Here is a 19,900-nt window from a genome sequence, read left to right on the forward strand (position 1 = left end):
TAGGCCATGTACCATGTCATCTCATCACAGGGCGGGGAGCCCTCTTCTGTTGCATGTGTAATGATAGATTTGTTTGAGACTGCTTGCTTTGCATGTTCTAATGTTTCTCTCTTCCACATACTTCACTCCATCCTCATCCTACTTCTTTCACTTCTTTCTTCTCTCTCTCTCTCTCTCTCTCTCTCTCTCTCTCTCTCTCTCTCTCTCTCTCTCTCTCTCTCGCTCTCGCTCGCTCTCTTTTTCCCCACAGTTTATTGAGGTCTACCAGGGCGTCGGCTGTATGGACTCCATGTGCTGCTTCTCGGAGGGCCATAGTGGCTGTGCCAGGCTGGCCTGGCTGGTGGGGAGATTGACGGGCCGCTGCGACCCTGCGCGGGCCACCAGGTGCGACCTCTCTCTCTCTCTCTCTAGCGTCCGCTGCAAGCACACCTCCTACAAACTGGAGACAAAAGACGAAGCCAGCTGGAAGAACTGAGGCCTTCGTAAAGCCTCTCTTGCACCTCTGTCACAGGGCAACGGTGTGTCGGGAGTCTGAAGTGGGGCATGCTCAGTTGCCTTTAATAGAACAATAGGTTGTGCACTAGAGTGAATTTTTTTTTCATTTTTATTTTTTTTATATACATTTTTCCCAGCTCCGGAAGGTCCATATGAGGCACTTTAGAAGTCTTTCCCCAGCAATCTCTAAAGCCATGAGGTTAACGTAATCTCATCTGTCCTTCAGATCTGTCTTTTTGTCTTTTCTTCTCTAAGCTGTGCGTCTTTGGCATGTTCTTTGTGTGGCTCTGAATGTGTGTCGCAGAAAGACTCTATACTTGGTTTAAGGTCCCCTGTGGCCCTCGTCTGCGTTAACTAGCACTCAGCACTGCATGTCCGGCGTGCTTGTACAGTCTTATAAAGACGTGAAATGTAAAGTGTTTTTTGTAAAGGATATTCACGTTGAACGTCGAACCCAAGGAGTCACCTGTGAAGCGTCGTTTAGTGTTTCAGAAATCGTCTTAGTTGATCACAGTCTTGTCTTCATCTAACCAGAGTAAATTGGCGTGTGTGGGCATGCGCGCGCGTGTGTTTGTCTCTCAGTGAACACAGTTATTGACAGCATGCAGTTGTAATGCACTAGGAAGCCACTGCTCCCCAAGACCTTTCCTAGCCTGTGCACCTTGGGAAGCCTCTCCGGTGTCCAAAAGCTGTGAGAAAAGCACTCAGTTCTCTTAACGCTAGAACACTGCCACCCCAGCAGAGGGCGAGAGCGAGCCCCACTCTGCCGCATGCATGCCTGCTTGCAGTGGGGCTTCACTGCAGTAACCACAGCCAAATATAAAAAGGGACCAGATCATGGACGAGAGGAGACACTGGAACTGTAGAACTGTGCTCTCTAAAAGGATACTTCAGTATCTTTTACCTTTTTATTTTCCTTCAAGCTCGAAGCCTTACTGACGATAAAAGGAAAATGTTTCAAGTGCTGCCTTTTGTTTTTTGTTTTTTGTTTTTTTTGTATGCTTCATGATCAGTAAGCAAGTGCATTGAGAGAGCGTGTGTCTGTGTGAGCATATCTGCATGTGTGTGTGTGTGTGTGTGTTTCTGTATTTGTGTGTAATCTGTTTCCACTGTCTTATCTGTAGACGCATTACATTGCTGCTCTTGATTTTCACGTTTTTGGACTGCATGAAACAAACCTGGGTGTCTGTGCACCAGTGACCATCCACTGGTCCAGTGGTGTATTCCCAGTGTCTTTTACATGGACAGTCATGGTCTGTTACATTAATGGTAAACTAGAGTACCGTTCACTTTGACCTGTGTGGCTTTAAGCCAGTGAGCCGCATCCATGCTCCACGTATTCTCAAATAGCCCTCATATAACCGTATCTAGCCTCCGTTGTATGAAACATTATTGACTGCGTAAAGCCTTGATCTTAAAACGGTTGTCCTCGTCTGAGAGATACATTATCTGTGCATGTTTGAATTGCCTCCTCACCTAACAATGACTATACCCGAAGGTGATGACGCCTGTTATTGTATTCATCATTGTATCCTTGATCTTTTTCTGCCTGCTGCATGTGTCTAAATATGATATGACTATGTTCAGGTTTGAAGAAGTAAAGTTTGGTGCCGATTCTTACACACCCCCTGGTGGTAGTGACCATAGCTTTCATCAAGAGGTCTATTGCCTCTGTTCTGTATAGGAGCTCTCATTTTGAAGGGCAATCCAGTCACCCTCTATTTACAGAAATGCTATAGATTTTATAGTAACCCTGTATCTGCTTTAGATATTTTTCTATGAGCTGTAAAATAATACGACTTCGTTTTTTAACCTGCACTTATCTATTGTACTGTGTATATACTCTTTTTAATGTGTTTGCATCAGTATTTTATGTAAAACAAAGGCTGAAACAGAGTGTGAGTAAACATGAATACCAAGGAAGGCAGCTTGTTTTCCATGTCCTCTAACCAGCTACATTAGCTCCTGCCCCACTAACACGCCATCATTCTCACCACGTTGGCTCCTCCCACACCAGCACGCCATCATTCTCACGCCTCCATCGCCTGTGCCTCATACTATTTGCTGCTGTGTGCCTTCTGCATGGAAAGAGTGTCGCAAGTGTAGTTTTCAGGATGTTCAGTTATATGCAAAATAATAGCAGTGTTTAACACTGAGAAAAAGCTCAATCCTCATGACAGCATTTATTTCCATATACACAAAGGCACTGGGAACACTGCACATTCGATTCCAAAGGAAAACATGAAGGAAATATCAATTTTTAAACCGAAAATGATAAAAAGAATAATGGGCTGTTCAAAAAAATAGCAGTCTTCATTTTCATTTACAAACTCAAATATTTACAGTACAAACAGTTGTTTACAGATTTAGCTTTTCTGTTGATCACTGAACTAATATTTAGTTGTATAACCTATTTCTGGTATATTTCTGATAACTGCTTTACATCTGTGTGGCATGGAGTCACCTAACATCTGACACCTGCGAACAGATATTCCAGCCAAAGATGACTGGACTACATTCCACAGTTCTTCTGCATTCTTGGGTTTTGCATCAAAAACAGCATTTTTGATGTCACTCCACAAATTCTCAATCGGATTGAGGTCTGGAGATTGGGCTGGCTACTTCATAACATGAATCTTGTTTGTCTGGAACCAGGATGTTGCCCGCTTGCCGGTGTGTTTGGGGTTGTCCTGCTGAAGCACCCATTTCAAGGGCATTTCTTCTTCAGCATAAGGCAACATAACCTCTTCCATTATTTTGATATATTCAAACTGGTCCATGGTGCCTGGTATGCGATAAATGGGTCTGACTCCAAAGTATGAGAAACATCCCCAAACCATTATGCTTGTACCTCCATGTTTTACAGTCTTCACAGTGTACTGTGGCTTGAATTCAGTGTTTATGGGTCATATCACAAACTGTCTGTGGCCTTTAGACCCAATAAGAACAATCTTGCTCTCCTCTGTCCATAGAATTTTGTGCCACTTCTCTTTAGGCCAGTCTGTGTGTTCTTTGGCAAACTGTATCCTTTTCAACACGTCTTTTGTTTTTTTCAGCAATGGTACTTTGAGGGTTTCTTGCAAATAGTTTGGCTTCACGTAGGTGTCTTCTGATTGTTGCAGCACTCACAGATAACTGAAGATCTTCTTTGATTTGCCTTGGATGCTTCTTTGCCATTCTTCTTATTCTATGATCTACGCGGATGGTAGTATTTCTTTTCCTACCACGTGTTTTTGGGTTTCGTTTGCCATTTTAAAGCATTTTACCTGAGCAGCCAATTATTTTCTGCACTTGTTTGTGTTTTCCCCGCTCCAATCAACTTCTTGGTTCTTTCTCCCTTGGTACAATGTCTGGAACAACCCATTTTACTCACTGAGCAAGGGCTAAAACCAGCAGGTACATTTGCTGGCCTCCTTTTGAATAAGGGCCATAATTGACTCCTGTTTCTTCATAGAATGAATGACCTCACTAATTGAACTCCACTCTGCTATTAATTTGAACAGGCCCCTTTCATTAAATGAGTCAATTACACCCAATTAGCAGCATGCATGTCATGACTGTTGATTCTGTCGGTTGCCCATTACTCGGCTACACCTAGCCATAATTTTTTTCCCATGTTGTATCATCAATTAAATACATTAGTGGTGTTAGACTGCTATTATTTTGCACATAACTGTATTCCTGGTACAGGGGTGACAGTAGTATTACCCTTTACTTGGAGCTCAGATTACCCTTTACTGAGGTCTCCCTCCGCATGGCAGGGTTCACCTGGTCCTCCTTTTCTCAGCGTGCCCCACATACCTCACATACCACATACCCTCTCATTCGTGCTTCCAGATCGTGGAGCGACTCGGACCCTTTCTACTCCAACGACCGCAGCATCTTGACGCTCTCTCCTGTGGAAGCCACTAACTGCTAGCGCAGCGGAGACGCCTGGCTCCATTCCTCTGTCCCAAAGAAGAGGTGCCTCCTCCCTCCCTCCCTCCCTCCCTCCCTCCCTCCCTCCCAGCCAGAATCGTTTAACTCCCCCAGGGGAAAGGCGGTCACTCTTTGAGAATGGGAGCGCAGGAGTGCTTCATGGTGACATCCCTTCGCCAGGTTTTAGTCCAACACGTATTGAACAGAAGCTCTCTGCTTTTATGCTGTGCACGTGTGTGTGAAGGGCCTTCCATTTTTCCTGAGGAAACTAGGGGTCCGTTTGAAGCCATACCTCCCTTCTTTTTGCTACCTGATTTTTCTAGGTACCAAAGGCGAGCTGTTTAGCGTAAGCTGACGTTATAGAATGTCCTACCCCAAGACCCCCCCCCCCCACTATGATAAAGGAAGGATGTCTCTCTAACACTTCCTGAAGGAAACTCACAATCAGCTTTGGCTGGCTTCATTGACTTTAACCTTCATCAGTCACTCGCTTGCCTGTAGTTTTGTCCCCTTTACCCACTAAGCATCACTTCTCTTCATGTTCATTGCTCAGCATTGTTGAATTAACATACAACTTTGTTCCCCCCCCCCCTTGAGGTACTGACCACATATTCAGTCCCAGTCACATTAGAGTTTTTTTTATTTGTGTGCGCGTGTTTGCCCGTCTTACTGAGTGAGGCTGTAGACAGCAAGTGGTGCTGCAGTTCCACACAGGAGAGGGGACGCGCGTGGCTGAGCGGCGTCGAGACAACCGTTTTAAACGTGCTGCTTCAGTCAGTTCAGATGCATGCTTCATTCCACACAGTCAGTCTCGAGAGGAGTCGACACCTGAAGACACGCTACCAGTCCTAAGATGGTACATGCATAAAGATCCAGCGAAGTGACTCAAAGTAAAGCATCTAAAATTGACTGAAGTAATGTCAAGACACTTTATTTTCCTCTTAAATTGGACTGAGTTGGACAATGGTTCAAAGGTTTTTTTGTTGTTGTTGTTGTTGTTGTTGAAAAAAAGTACTGTTGTCACATTTGCATATCAGATGAGAAATAGAGAAATAGTTATTTTTCTATCAGGTTTCATCTCCTCACTCTGCCGTTTGTTTAAGCATCCGGGCACGTCTATTGCTGATCCCACATCCCAAACAATGTTCATCCTAATGTTATGGTTTTTGTCACTCGTCATATAAATAAATATTTCAAATGTTTTGTTGGGTTTTGCTGGAGTCAGACTGCTGGATGTCTTGCTGCATAATATTCTGCAGATGAGCGTATTATGTGGCACTGCAGTCTGCCACGTCTGCTCCTCAGAGGGACATTAGCAATAAGAATCTCCCTAGACCAGGAATGTCTGGCCTAGTTGTGATGTCAGTTCATTTTGATGTTTATTTCCATCGATTCCCAAATAAAGCTGTTACTGTTCTTGTACTCTCCTGAAGTGTTGAATTGCTGTTTCAGAAAATTTTATTTACAGAATAAACATTGTTTTTTAAAAAAAAATAAGCATTTCACTGCGTTATTGTACTACTAGGACTAGGTCTCAACCACAGCTATGTTGTTTTGAAGCTGGGGGTGTGACCTGGTTAAAATCAGGAACATCTCATTAAAGAGCCACGCAGATGGAAAATAAGGTAACACTAGGCAAGTGTCCTAGTAACTGAGCCGGCATGGTCATGCCTGTTATTGTTTAGCGCTTTTTAAACCACTGGCCAACTTTCCACATCCACTCTGTAGAGCACTGGCCGTCTCTCCAGGTCAGTGGGATGCTTGCGGGTTTGTTTCAACCGTAAAAACACCCTATCCAGATTCTCTCTTAATCAGCAAGTGTTTCATAATACGAATCAGCTCAGCTGTTAGAGCGTGGAAGAAATAAACCCTGACGGTGGCTGGACTGACAGTTGTAAAATAGAAGTACCCAATTCTAGAACACTAATCCACACTTTATCCAGTGTGATGGGTATAAACCTTTCTCCACATAAGAAAAAAAGAAAAAGACCAGCTGATGCGTCTCGCTTTGTGGTCGTTTGCTTGAATGGATGCATCATTTTATGTTTCAAATAGTAATGGAAAAGGATCTTTCTACAAGCTTACAATAAAAATGACTTTTTAAGCAAACCCAGAGTTCTGCAGTCCAAACATCAATCATAATATTTCTTATTTCACATAGAACTAGAATGCAGTGTATTTGTGGATGTGTCATTTTTCAGTCATTACATTCAACAGGAAAAGGAAAGGCACAAGTTATCTAAGTAATGGTCTGTGTTTAATAAAAACCAGGACAGCAGGTCAGAGAGCGGACCCTAGGAAGCAATGTTGTAAAGAGCACAGTCCTGATGAGGTGAGCTGTTTGTACTCGTCTTTCACTTGTACAACAGTAATCAACATCAAGGCAAAACTTGCACATCAAGAGTGAGTACCAGTGTTTGTAGTGACTTTCTACCTCAAAATTGTGATGGTCAGAACGCAAACAAAACCATATATTACTCACCATTGGCCTACTTAATCTGAACATAGTCCTGTGGATTATATACATTTTGATTGGCCTACTTAATCTAAACACAGTCCTTGATATTAAAAACTGCATGAGTTTGGAAAGAAAATGTAAATTTACTAGAGCATACAGATCTTGGGTGAAATCTCTACCCAAAATGGCTTACTCCAGCCAAGAAAGGAAAGAAATGTTACAAAACAAACCAAAGGCACCTCGTGTTAAACCATGACTATGCAAATAGGGGTTCACAACAGTGGCAATAACATCTGACAATTTACAAACCAAATGTTTATGGATATGCAGAAAAATGGTCAGTTCAAATCATAAATAATAAGATTTATCCAACTCTCCCAAATCTTAGATTAGCTGTATGTAATGCTCCAAAATCAAAGTGCTACATCTGGACTTCACAGCTAGCAGTAACTACAGGTGCCAAGTAGCGATAGTACTCAGAATGTCCTCCAATGATATCGCTCGCTCCTGCTGTCTGTTACGGTGGCTCAGGGCTGTGGCTGCTCCTCCTGCTCCTCCTCCTTCAGCTCTACCAATGGCGCATGGCGGTTGGCCTGAGCGCCCTCTTTAAAGAACACCTTCTTAATGACACCGGCTTTGGGAGCACGGATGGTGTGCTACAAGCAAACAGGATGGGATCAGTGGCCACAGTGGGGAGTGGGTACAGAGGAAAGGTGAGAAACCTTAGCTTACCTCCATTTTCATGGCAATCATCACCATTAGAGGGTCTCCCTTATGGACAGTGTCTCCCACCTGTATGAGGACCTGCACATGCAGCACATTGCAGGGTCATCAGAGAGACAGAACCCGCCTACAGATGAAACAGTATGAGAACAAACATGATTATGGCAGAAGCTGCTTTACCCTACCTTCTCAATGGTGCCCGTCATGGGTGCCACGGCGCCATCCTGTGCCCCGGAGGTGCTGACCCCAGCCAGGAATTTGGGCAAAGGTACGTTCACCTGAGCACTGCCCTCCTGAAACAGTGAGGGATGCGGTGATACAGACAGGACAAACACCAGCAAAGCTCCTCTAGGACTGCTGCTCTCAGCATTGTGACAATGCACACATTTGTAGAGTTCCTGTTCTAAAATCAACTCACTAAGGGCTTGAAAATCACATGCGGACTTGACTAAGGTGTGTGAGGGCAGGGAAAACTGAAACGTGTAATGGTGCCTCTATGATGGAGACTGAGGACCAGTTACCAACCCAAGGCTAAATCCACATCAGTCCTGCCACGAAAATGCCCAAAAGCAGTGGGAATTTACAACGGTATGCCAAGTAGTGCCGCAAGGCAAAAGACGCTGGCTTTGGGAGACGGAGCGCACCGTGGAGAATAGGTGGACCGTGTTGTCCAGGATGACCAGCTTGGGTCGAGACAGAACGCCGTTCACACAGCAGTGCAGGTACGTAGCCCCACCCTCCTTCTGGAGTTCACCGGACACCTGGAACCCCTGGCCTCCAGTCTACAGCCACACACACGCAGTTTCCCAACTGTATTAATCCGTTACGGTACACGGTCAGGATTGCTACTGATGATGATAATGCTACACCACAGAGAGAAACCACACTGTTCGCATACCTCCATCTTATAGGTCCCATCAGGGCTGTAGGTAACAGCTACTTCCACTTCTGCAAAAGAAATCAAATTCAGTCATTTACGGTTCATCAACCACAGTTCAGGAACATGCACTCTATCAGATGTGCTCTGCTCGAACAGTGCAGGGGATTTTTTTGCTGAAGGGGCGGAAAGACACAATCTCTCACCGTGATCAATAGCCTGTCCCATTACAGCTCATCCATTATTCAGGGAAATCTGCTATTTCAGGAGCACCGTCACCCTCCCTCGACATGCAGAGGAATGGAAGGGTGTCTTTGAATTAGCATAATCGATCACGTGCACATAATGAACAGGATCCCAGTGAATGGCGTTTACTCCAACTTTTGCATTACAAGCAGCTTGTTGAGACCCAAACATGGATACGAGAGATACAAGGCACCTATAGCCGCTTTTGGCTCCTAATAGACACAAACCGCTTCATCTTTGCCTTGGACTCATGCTATACTTTCTTCATTATGTAAAAGATTTACTTACGATCTGGAGTAGAAACAAATAACGTGAAGCCTGTCTAATGTGCTGGAGCACAGAGCCTAAACAAGACACCATGTCAATGTCTATTATGGAGCACACTGTTGTGACACTAAGAGACTCGTTCACACTCAAGGATAATAATAATAATGGACCTTATCTGTCTACACACAAAGAGAACACAGATTATATAAGGTAATACAAACTTTCCTTATTGCTCTGGAGCAATTCACCCAACACTCACCATGCAATCTTCATAACGTTTTAGTACTTCATACCTACACTGTAATGATATCACTAAAATTAGGTGTTATTCAAGATGTCTGAGGACGCACAGGTCATAAGTGAAATGAGTGGACTGATGATTTTTAAGAGCTGGGAGAGATGGTACCTTGCAGGCATGTTTGGAGATGAGCCTGACCTGCTTCCGTTTTCCCACCTCACTGGACACCATCCAGATGTCCACTTTAGGACCTGACCGGCACTGTGACTCAGTGCATGATCTGTCTGCCAGTATTCTGTGTTTATAGTTTGTGTTTAGGTCAGGAACCCGAAGGCAGACTATAATATAGTTCTGAAAATGCTGCACTCTAAACCCAGGGGTTGCAACCTTTTTGAACTAGCACCCATTTTCTGTTAGAACCGTTTCACTGCTGTTTAATTATTGTAATCTCATTATCACACACCCCCTTTGACAGGTCCTACTGCCTGCCACAGGTTGAAAACCTCAGCTCCAAACTACCACTATTGGATGAAATCACAAATTACAAATATATGAGCGCTGCCCCTTTTACAGTCAGAGTAGGCAGAAGTCTCGGTTTTTCATCTTGCTCATACCCGTTTCTCTTACTGGTGCGGTACACAGGCCGGGGTGTGTGTGTGTGTGTGTGTGTGTGTGTGTGTGTATGTCTGTGTTGGAGCAGGGGGAACACTCACTGTTGGTCCCCAGGTGTAGCCTCAGGTTCCTGCAGTAGAGGACATTAAGGCGGGTACCGTCACCCAAGCCGAAGGGAGAGTACATGTCTGAAAGAGGAACGCTACCCATTACCCTCAGAGCCCAGTTATGGTCATACACAAAAAGCATTTTCGGTGCATTTCCTGAAGTCACTCATAATGGACTTTTTCCTTTCTTAGCACCTAAAGAAAATGGCTGGATTTATACTGAAAATATTACTTTATATTTGGGCTGTTTTCCTAGTCCAGCTCTCAACAGTCCTGGACCAGGTAAGACAGATAAGCGCTTATCTGCCCCTGTTGTGAACGTGCCAGGTAGAGAGCGTGTATGAGTGTGTATGAGTGTTGGCCGGGTGTGCGTCCTGACCGTGTGACCTGCGCGTAAACTCCCGAGTGTGTTCCTTCTCGTGGAGCAGAAGGCCCAGGGCGGCCTGGCAAGTCTCCTCCACGCTGGCCTGTGCTGGCGGAGGAAAGAGTTGCTCGTAGTGCTGTGGGATGAAGCTGGTGTGCACATCCCCCGACTCGAAGCACGGATGCCCCGACAGGCTTAGCAGGAAGTCGATGTTGGTGTTCAGACCCACAATCTGAGGGCAGATTGGGGCACTATGATTTACAGTCTCAAATGTAGAAACAGAAATAAAACACAGTGGAAAATGATACGTCTCATATCTGAAGTCTGCTGGACAGAAATTCATTCAGTTGACATCTGACTTATTGCAGGTCATTTTTACACCCATCATTTACACACAACCCATACGGCACACCGATCTGTTAATATTTGGGTGGTGACACTGTAATGGTCTCAGGTCTTACTGACTTAAAAACTGAATATCACTATTTGTTTTAAAACAGATGTAGTGAGGAACGTAGTCCACTAACATTGTACTGCCGTAAGCAGTAGCGGAGCTTCTTCAGAGCAGCCGAGCGATCCTTCCCCCACACCACGAGCTTGGCGATCATGGGGTCGTAGTGGGCAGACACCTCATCTCCTGAGACACAGGCACAAAGACCCACCTCAGGGCACACAGTCAAGAAAATGTACTCTGGTGTTTAGGAAAATTCTTAAGGGGAAATGTGAACTAAGATTTGCCCTCACAACCACAACTTAAGCGTTCCCCTGTAACACCACGTGGTGTCATCTACGAGGCCTGTGCTTTGTCCAGCCGGAAGACGATGTTTGGAAGGATAAGTGACCCTCACCCTCCCGGACTCCAGTCTCGATGCGCGTGTGCTCGTCTGCCTGCGGCGTAGACAGGTGCAGCAAAGGTCCAGCTCCGGGCAGGAAGTCGTTAGCGGGGTCTTCAGCATAGATCCGGGCCTCAAACGAGTGACCTCGGAGCACAATCTCCTCCTGGGAGAGAGGGAGCTTCTCCCCAGCAGTCACCTGGCCAGCACACAGTCTGTGTTAACGTCATGTGATGGTTTAACGTTAAATAAGCCTTGAAACGTTAGACTAGCATCCAGACATCAGACTACATTCCATCTTCCCACTACATTATTACAATATGACATTAAAATATACAGTCAGTGGATCCTACAATGTGTGAGCTAAAATCACATGAGGATCAAGACAATAAGTCATTAACCCAAACTTAAAAAAAAAAACAGGAAGCAGTATTAATACAAAGCAGACCCTCGAGAATATCATAAGCAACGTTGCACTGTAGCAGAGAGAACAAGAACAGACAAGGATAGATATCACATATTTAATCTACTCAGTTCCACTCAATGTACTGGATCAAAGCAAAGTTTCACTGCCAAAAGCATTTCAAAAGCATATATGCGTTTGGTACAAAAGAGACACCTAGTGGCCTGTATGGGTCAATACGAGGCCACCTTCAACTTACCGTTTGTAAATTGTAAGAACAGAATATAGTACAGGACCTTTAAATGTGAATGCAGGCTCGTGGCTCCTTTTCTCACCCTGAGCTGCCACTCCACCAGGTCGGTGCCGGTGATCATCTCAGAGACGGGATGCTCCACCTGCAACCGAGTGTTCATCTCCATGAAGTAGAAATTGTGCTGAGCGTCCATGATGAACTCCACGGTGCCTGTGGACACAGACGTAACCCAGAGAGGCAAGCAGCCCTTTACCTGATACCTACCCTATTCCATCAAAGCAAAGGCAGGATATAAAAGTTTGGCACATCAAACCAGCAGTATATTCCAGTATATCCCAGAAGAGGAGACCAGGACTCGGGGCTTGGCAGGGACCGTGAGAGTGGGGCTCTTACCTGCTCCCACATAGTTAACTGCTTTAGCTGCCTGCACCGCAGCTTCTCCCAGTTTACGCCTCACCTCAGGACTGATACCAGGCTGTGGTCACACACACACACACACACACACACACACACACACACACACACACACACACACACACACATACACACACACATACACACGAACATGTAAAGAAAAGGCCGGTGTCTTTGGGCTTCAGGAAATTACCTTGATCTTAGATCACAGAAAACTAAACCCACATCACACCCATGGTTTCCTGTTCATATCTGTACAATATTAAGGCAAATCAAGACTTGGTTGCAGCAGGCAGGCCTGTAATCAGATAGTGTTAAGCAAAGCAGGACTGCTTGATGTCAGTAATCTGAGAGCAATATGAGAGGGTCCAGGTGTAATGCAGGCCTTAAACTGTACTGCCCGAGAGCTAAAGCTCTATACAAGCAAATTAAATGTCAATCACCCCTGGTGCTTCCTCGATGATCTTCTGATGTCTCCTCTGCACACTGCAGTCCCTCTCAAACAGATACACAGCGTTGCCGTGTTGATCTCCAAACACCTGCACCTCCACGTGCCTAAATGATGAAGATAACGCCTTAAAACTGCAGAGTCCAGAAGAGAGTATGGAGGTCCAGTACAGTGCTGCTCAGGGGCCAGAGCACGTGCCTGGGGTTCTCCACAAACTTCTCCACCAGCATGACATCGTCGTTGAACGATTTGCAAGCTTCCCTTCGCGCAGACTCCAGCTGCTGGTGGAAGTCAGCCTCGGAGCGCGCGATACGCATTCCCTGTCGGAGGGGACACAAGCCACTCGGTGGGACTGGACGTGAGGAAGACAAGAAGGATGCCTACATCTATTCCTGAAACACCCTGCCCTGCAACTACCCTGATCTAAGCCACCTGGTTTCAGTATTCAGATGGATCAGTGCATTAGACCAGACTTACAGCTGAACTCTGCATGGTGCTACATGTCAAAGTGCAAACCTCTTACCTTCCCACCTCCACCTCTTACAGCTTTGATCATAACAGGGTAGCCAATCCTGGTAGCTTCAGCTTGAAGCCTTTCATCCGATTGATCCTCTCCATGGTAACCCTCGATGATGGGCACACCGGCAGCGGACATAATGTGTTTAGATGTGCTAATGCAAAACAAGCAAAATGAAGTCAGTTATGCAACATGGGCACACATACATTTGACCCAGGAAGTGAACATCACTGCACATGTCAGTAATGATGGAAGAGTGAAAGGTCAGTGGTCAGAACCTCTTTATTCCCATATCCCGGATAGCTGAAGAGGGTGGACCGATGAAGAGGATCCCTTCCTGCTTGCACAGTTCTGCAAACTCTGTATTCTCAGAGAGGAAACCATAACCAGGGTGGATAGCCTTTCCCAACAAAAATAAATAAACAAACAATTAAAAGGTCAGAAATCTGAAACATAAGGTACTTATGTATGACGATGCTCCAGAATATTCACTGCAAACAACAGCTTCTAGGGTCTGGTGTTAAATGTGTGGAGATTGTAAAATAAATAATGGGTATTAGTTCCCCAGCTGTGCACACTGTATACGGCACACTGTAGCCTGTTACAGCTACAGTAGAGGTGTTGCCGCTGGCCTTATCAGGCCATGCGCTCATATGGAAACAGAACAAACACAGAAGTGGTGGAACAAACCTACTACAGGAGCTAAGTCAGGTGGTTTGAAATGAAAAAGCACCGGGTTACCTGTGCTGAGGACTTCTTGGCAACTTCCAGAACTTTCTCCATACACAAGTAACTCTGCTGTGAAGGAGATGCTCCAATATGGTAGGCTTCATCTGCCTGGAATTCAAATATCGGGACAAGTCTGTAGTAGCTCTCAATTACAAAGATAACCACGCAAGAGGATCAGTGTGTAATATCTGCCAAAATATGTCCCATAAAATGAATGTTGTAGATATAGCCGAATAAGTAGATTAAGAGGCAGCTGTAAAAAGTAAAAAGGCAGCTAATTTTTAACACCTTTAGAAAATGTGGACATTGCAACACTTGTGAAGGGCAGCCACAACGTCTGTTTTTCTCACCATGGCCACATGCATAGAATGCCTGTCAGCATCACTGTACACAGCCACAGACCGAACACCCATCTTCCGGGCTGTCCGCATCACTCTGCATGCAATTTCTCCCCTGTTGGCAATGAGCACTTTCTCCATCCTCCCTGTAGACAGAAAATGCTCCAATTACCAGCTTGCAGCTGGTATACCCAATATGATTGGACTGCTTGCTTGTCTGAACACAGGCAGCACACTGCTGGCCTTTTCAGTCTCTGCTGTGCTCACAATCCACCAGCATTAAATCAAGACCCTGACAATAAGTTTATTCGTGCCTCACTGAACTCCACAGCTAATGATCTTAGAGTAAAATGTTAAAAAGGTTTCAAAAAGTATTGTTAAAGAACAACAAGCTTTTTGGCTTGCTGGGTCTGTGCTGATGCAGTGGAGAGCATAGACGGTGAGAAAGGATCAGCCCTGTGAGTGACAAACTCAGATGACCACAACTCTAAAAGGAGTTGCACGACGGCTCTCCTCAGATCTGAGACCGTCTTCATCCCTTCGCGCTCACCAGCCCAGGCGTGCCTGACGAATCCGTTGGTCCATATCAATTTCCTACGGGGAAGACAACATCAGAGGTCAAGATCCTTCACTTCTTCTGAAAACCAATCATGTTTTGAAAACAGTCTTTGAGTTTACACCGACAGCTCGGAGTCAGTAGTCAGCTACCACGAAGGACTCGGTCTAAAGAACCTGCAGTTATGTTCCTGTCCACATTAATTCATTGCTTCTACTCAAATTAACCCGAACAAATCCAAGTTCAGCGTCTGCAAAGTCCAGACTACTGCCAGGTTAGCTGGCTGTGCCCTTCGGCTCTGCAGCTTTGTGGCAACAGTTTTGTACAAAGTTTCTAAAGCATTCTCAGATAATGCAGCTACAAAAATAGCCTATTGAAAATCGCCAAGAAATACTAAAGTTCCCTCGCTGTGAATAAGTGATATTCGACAGTTATCAACGTTAATTTTCGAGCTGAGTTAAGCTAACTGTTAGCCACCAAACAGCAGATCACTTCCAGCGAGGAAACCTTTATAGCTAGCTAGCCCCTGTATTTAGGTATCAACCATAATCTTTGACACAGGGTGACAGTAAACTGATTACTCCAAGAACTTACTGCAGCCGTGATGTTAGACCCGGACTAACTTGTCCTTTCAGGACAGCAGCCATATTCACTGTCTGAATGAACCGGATAGCTAGGCTAGCTACCGTTAGCCAGGTGAAGAGATCTGTTCGCTTCTACACTTAACTACCTAGCTAACTGCGCTAAAATGGACTCGTTTCGGTTGGTTTTAAGATTTTCAGAATATGCACAACTTATTTTTACTGAGCCCTGTACTAATAGAGCGCATACTGATAGAAATAGCTAGGTAGCTAATGAAAGGTTTGCTAAGCTTAGCTACGTGGATTGGCCCTCAAAGCGAACCGTAGTTGCGCTAACCAATCATATTGATTAGAAGGTGTGTAAACGTTGTTTAGGAAACTTAGGTTTCGCATTCAGATTTTTCCATACTTTATTGATAGTAGTAAAAAATTCTCATTCATACATGTGACAAAATCAAACGAACAAATACAGTGCTTTTCCTTATTATTGACAAATAATACACAATGAATTGCAGTAGCTATCACTCATTTTAAAGCCTCAGTCAGATATTTTATAACAACGCGAATTAAAACAGTCACAGTCTTGGCTTGACTTTGTACCAGATTTATCTGAATAGTGGCGTCAACATCCACATAACCTTTTAGGTGAATGGCTACACTGTTTTGAGTAACTAACTATATATCTACACTGTTGTAAACACAAGAGCCACATTTTATGTAGATCATGCACAAGTTCTTAAAGTTGTTCATAGTTTTGCCCACGGCGTTCGCGCAGGAGCACATACACCAGCACGGCGATGAGGATGACGCTCACAGCTACAGCGCCCAGGACAATGGGCACGATCCGTTTTGTGTAGTCTGCCCAGCACTCCACCTCTGCAATGACAGCGATCACAGAACGACTTAGATGTAAGCAGACAGTCCTATTGGTGAACCCCAATCCATAGGCTACACCAACACACCTCTAAAATTCAGTCCGTATCTTCTGGGAGCAGTCTTTTACAGTTATGTTGTTTCCCAGACACAACTTACTAGACTTCGATATATCGATGACATTAATCATAAATGTGTTTCTGTGCATAAAAGGCTGGTATGTTACCGTTTCCAAATGTCCCTTTGGACAGGTCAAAGGCTTGAATCTGCAAAGGAACCATCTTAATTCTAAGACTGTCAGCCAGGATTAAAGAAGTCTCCGAATTGCACATGAAGCTCTTTCCATTGGTGGCTGAGAAGAGTTTTTCATGGTCCATAATACCTGGATATTTTTTGGCTGCAGAGAAGAACACAGAAGACAGGTTATACACAGGCTATACCACATGAACACACTTAAAAGAGCTCAACAGATTTTGTTATGCTTCAACTGTCTGCTGTAAACCTGTCAGGCGTATGCACATACATTTGCATTTCTCACAGGGAGGCTGTGGCTCGAGAACAGCCTTCATCTTACTCACATAGGTCACACTGCCCTCCTGCAGGTGTCAAGAAAAAGAAAAAATCAATAAAACTCTCATTATAACTTGAATCTAATTATCCATCCAATTCCAAAGCAAACCTGAAAACACCCAGTACACAAGACACACAAAATACACACAAAAAATGTTAACCATAGTAACCATAGTCCCAATGTTCACTAAGCACTTAAACATGCTTAAACTTTAATTGTCTTCTTTTCCTCTCTACCCAGGGTGTTAGCCTGATAGTGTTTTTAACACTGACTTATTTATTGTGGGGAAGCTATTGTAGGGCTGTGGTGGTTCAGTGGTTAAGGTACTTGACTTGGAATCGGAATTTTGCTCATTCAAGCCCCGCCACTGCCAAGTTGCCACTGTTGGGCCCCTGAGCAAGACCCTTAAGCCTCAATTGCTCAAGTCGTGCTCAGTCATAATTGTAAGTCGGCCAAATGCGTAAATGTAAATGACTACAAAGCACTTCTATAAGTCACTCTGGACAAAGCTGTCTGCCAAACACTGTAAATGTTTGTGATGGAAGGAAGAAGTCTGGAAATGAAAGTCCAGCATACAAAATCCCACTGAATAAATGTACAACAGCACTTGTTCTGAAATGTACACTCATCAAAGGTAAATGTCATACATGTAATGTTTCTTTACATTTGAGGATGACTGCATATGCAGCAGACATTTCTGCCTGTGTAGAAATATTCTGAGGCCTTATTCACAGTGTGCTCACATTCAAATGTGCACCTGTAAACTTATCAAAATAGCAAAATGTTAGATGGAATTTGCTAAAGCCAAAAAGTAAAATACCTCTCACCTTTAGAAAGATCAAATGCATAAGTAATCACATGTGTTCATTTAAGTATTGTAGATTTGGTGTTTCTCCAAGTTAGTGCACTTTGATGCTAATGATTTTAAGTTCAGATATTTAGATGTGCTAAAAGAAGAGCAAAATTAAGTCATAATTAAGAATAATTAAGAAAACTTAGATGCAGTTAGCTATGTACCTTAATGAAAGTAAACTCCAGATTTCCACCTTCAAAGACCAATGAAAGGACAGCCCTCTGGTCTCCACAGTATCCTGTTGCCATAGTGGATTTTGGGTTCATGTTGAAAAATGATTTTTTCTGCAAAATTTACCCAAGAATTAATTTATTCAGTTTAGATTTATTTGTACAATGATTTTCATAAGAACCATCCAGGTTATATTGAAAATCTGTATTTTGAGCTCAGCAGTGGAGAGATCATGTTTCAGACCATTACATCACTGTTTAATTGAATGTGGTTTACAGAAGTGTAAAACATTCTATAAAACATTTCAAACCTGTCAAACGTAGCTAATAGGCCAGAGTATTTTTTACTCTTTCCTCAGTGAGCTGTGAACTGACTTCTCACTGCAGTAGTGGTTTTCCAATTGTGTTCACACCTTTTTTTTTTGAAGTGCCGAGAGACAAAAAAAATATGCTTAGACAGTAGCACAATGTACCTTGTCCTCTATCACTATGTACACCACTCCCAGGTTTGCCTTCACGCACACTTGGCCTTTCCGGTTCTTTAAGACAAAGCTCCCAGTGGCTGGCGCTGTCTCTTTGGGTTGGAGACTTGGCCTTTTGGACACGTTGAGTGAAGCACCTTTCTCGTTGCCTGAGTGGTCTAAATCAGCCTCTGCATGCTCAGTCTCCAGGGTCTCAGAAGCCATGCCTCTTCCTGTGTGTGCGTGTTGCAACAGCGGGATTTCAGTTGATGTTTATATCACACGTGTCAAGAAAGCTTTTACTTTTGCTTTATGTTCCTTGTATTTTCATACATTTGAGGTGCATGAAGTAATCTATCTGGTGCATTTAGGGCAGAAGCCGGTTATGAACACAGACAAATCCCTGGGTGCATTCTGTGCTCTTTGTGCTCTTCGAGTTGAATTTAGGATTTGGTAGATTTTTAGGTATTATTCATCAAAAGTACCAACTGAACCATATTTTTCACAGTTCCACTGAAACTGCTGTAAACAAGTTTTAGTAATATGCCACCTCTGAACTTTGAAAAACGCAAATCATAGATTGGAGGACAATGAAACTCACCTAGAAACAGCAAAGCAGAGAGAATCATAAACTGCATGGTGATGTGTCTTGCATCAGTCATCTCGAGAGCTCGGCCTGCATCTGCTGGCTTGCTGGTGGTCTGTTGTGAATGGTCTGCTCTAACGCAGTGGGAGCCTTTGGGGGATGTGCTCGGGGAGGAGCATTGCAGTTCATGCTATGAGCTGTTGTTAGTTGACAGCAGAAGCAACACCTTTTTTCTTCTTAACACTTTTTTCTTCTTAATGCCAACAAAGAAGAAAGAAGAATATTTTTCCATTATTGTGTAAAAATGAAAACAACAGAAAATCAGCCTTTCCTCAAACTGTAGAGTCAGGGAAAACACTTTTTAGTACCATACGCAACATTTATCAGTATTTTTTGTCTTACCTTTTTATATTTTCTGGCTTCTGCCTATGTAAACAGTTGTCCATCAAGTGCATATGCACATCATATATATTTGTATAAAAGTATTCAATTGAATGTAGATTAATTTATTAATTCATTTTATTACTGTGTAGTCTTCTTTTTGTTCTTTTCACACAGGAGACCAGCGGACTGTTTTACGAAGCAGGTTGTCTTACTTCGACAGCTAACCTTTTTTAAGAGTTTGATTTAACCATATATTTTTACAGTGTTACGTCGCCATGGCATCTAACGCTAAACTGTTCGAAACTTATAAGGCTAGAAAATAATTATAAGGCTATTTAGCACTAAAGCAATTATTCATGTTCCTTATGTAGATAGGGAAACCATCCAATCCTGTCTTACGCATTATTACAATCAGTAGTTTTCTTCCAGCATCCAGTATTACTTTTGCCAATTATAACTGCCTTAGCTTATGTTAGTCATATTTAAGTATGATTTCTTTTTCTTCCACTCCAAAGTAAGCGGTTGACTGCTAAAAGAACTTGCGTATTTTATCCTGAGCCAATAATAAGATTGGCAGTCCAATGTTTCCTGAATGCGGACACAAGCCAAGCTTTGTTCAGAACGA

General features: G+C 43.7%; 3 protein-coding genes across 9 annotated transcripts in view; 1 reads left to right on the top strand and 2 right to left on the bottom strand.

The window, feature by feature from the left end:
- The window catches only part of atp11b (ATPase phospholipid transporting 11B), a 35,968-nt gene extending 29,663 nt beyond the window's left edge, over positions 1–6,305 (top strand). For 5 of the 7 annotated variants that reach the window (XM_081708059.1, XM_035523112.2, XM_035523114.2 and 2 more), the window contains 2 exons: positions 251–384; positions 4,333–6,305. In XM_081708059.1, the coding sequence (XP_081564185.1) occupies positions 251–353 (103 nt within the window). In that variant the 3' untranslated portion in view covers positions 354–384; positions 4,333–6,305. Of the gene's footprint in view, positions 1–250; positions 4,252–4,332 lie in introns of those variants that run through there. The other 2 variants (XM_035523117.2, XM_035523113.2) reach the window with 2 other exon arrangements.
- A 355-nt stretch (positions 6,306–6,660) lies between these two features.
- mccc1 (methylcrotonyl-CoA carboxylase subunit) lies at positions 6,661–15,675 on the bottom strand. Its single transcript, XM_027010723.3, has 19 exons — positions 15,391–15,675; positions 14,791–14,834; positions 14,253–14,386; positions 13,915–14,010; positions 13,452–13,573; positions 13,180–13,327; positions 12,855–12,976; positions 12,652–12,763; positions 12,188–12,269; positions 11,877–12,004; positions 11,154–11,337; positions 10,833–10,942; positions 10,321–10,537; positions 9,936–10,022; positions 8,493–8,542; positions 8,239–8,376; positions 7,780–7,887; positions 7,604–7,675; positions 6,661–7,527 (listed from the first exon to the last, which is right to left on the bottom strand). The coding sequence occupies exons 1-19, from the start codon at positions 15,441–15,443 to the stop codon at positions 7,399–7,401; spliced, it is 2,136 nt and encodes a 711-aa protein (XP_026866524.2). The 5' UTR covers positions 15,444–15,675; the 3' UTR covers positions 6,661–7,398.
- Positions 15,676–15,773: 98 nt separating this feature from the next.
- Positions 15,774–19,053, bottom strand: lamp3 (lysosomal associated membrane protein 3). Its single transcript, XM_027010712.3, has 6 exons — positions 18,907–19,053; positions 18,318–18,538; positions 17,839–17,958; positions 16,774–16,846; positions 16,477–16,647; positions 15,774–16,253 (listed from the first exon to the last, which is right to left on the bottom strand). The coding sequence occupies exons 1-6, from the start codon at positions 18,965–18,967 to the stop codon at positions 16,114–16,116; spliced, it is 786 nt and encodes a 261-aa protein (XP_026866513.2). The 5' UTR covers positions 18,968–19,053; the 3' UTR covers positions 15,774–16,113.
- Between the last annotated feature and the right edge of the window lie 847 nt (positions 19,054–19,900).

This window comes from Electrophorus electricus, chromosome 26 (assembly GCF_041902795.1).
Source record: "Electrophorus electricus isolate QZ-2024a chromosome 26, ASM4190279v1, whole genome shotgun sequence".
Classification (NCBI taxonomy): domain Eukaryota; kingdom Metazoa; phylum Chordata; class Actinopteri; order Gymnotiformes; family Gymnotidae; genus Electrophorus; species Electrophorus electricus.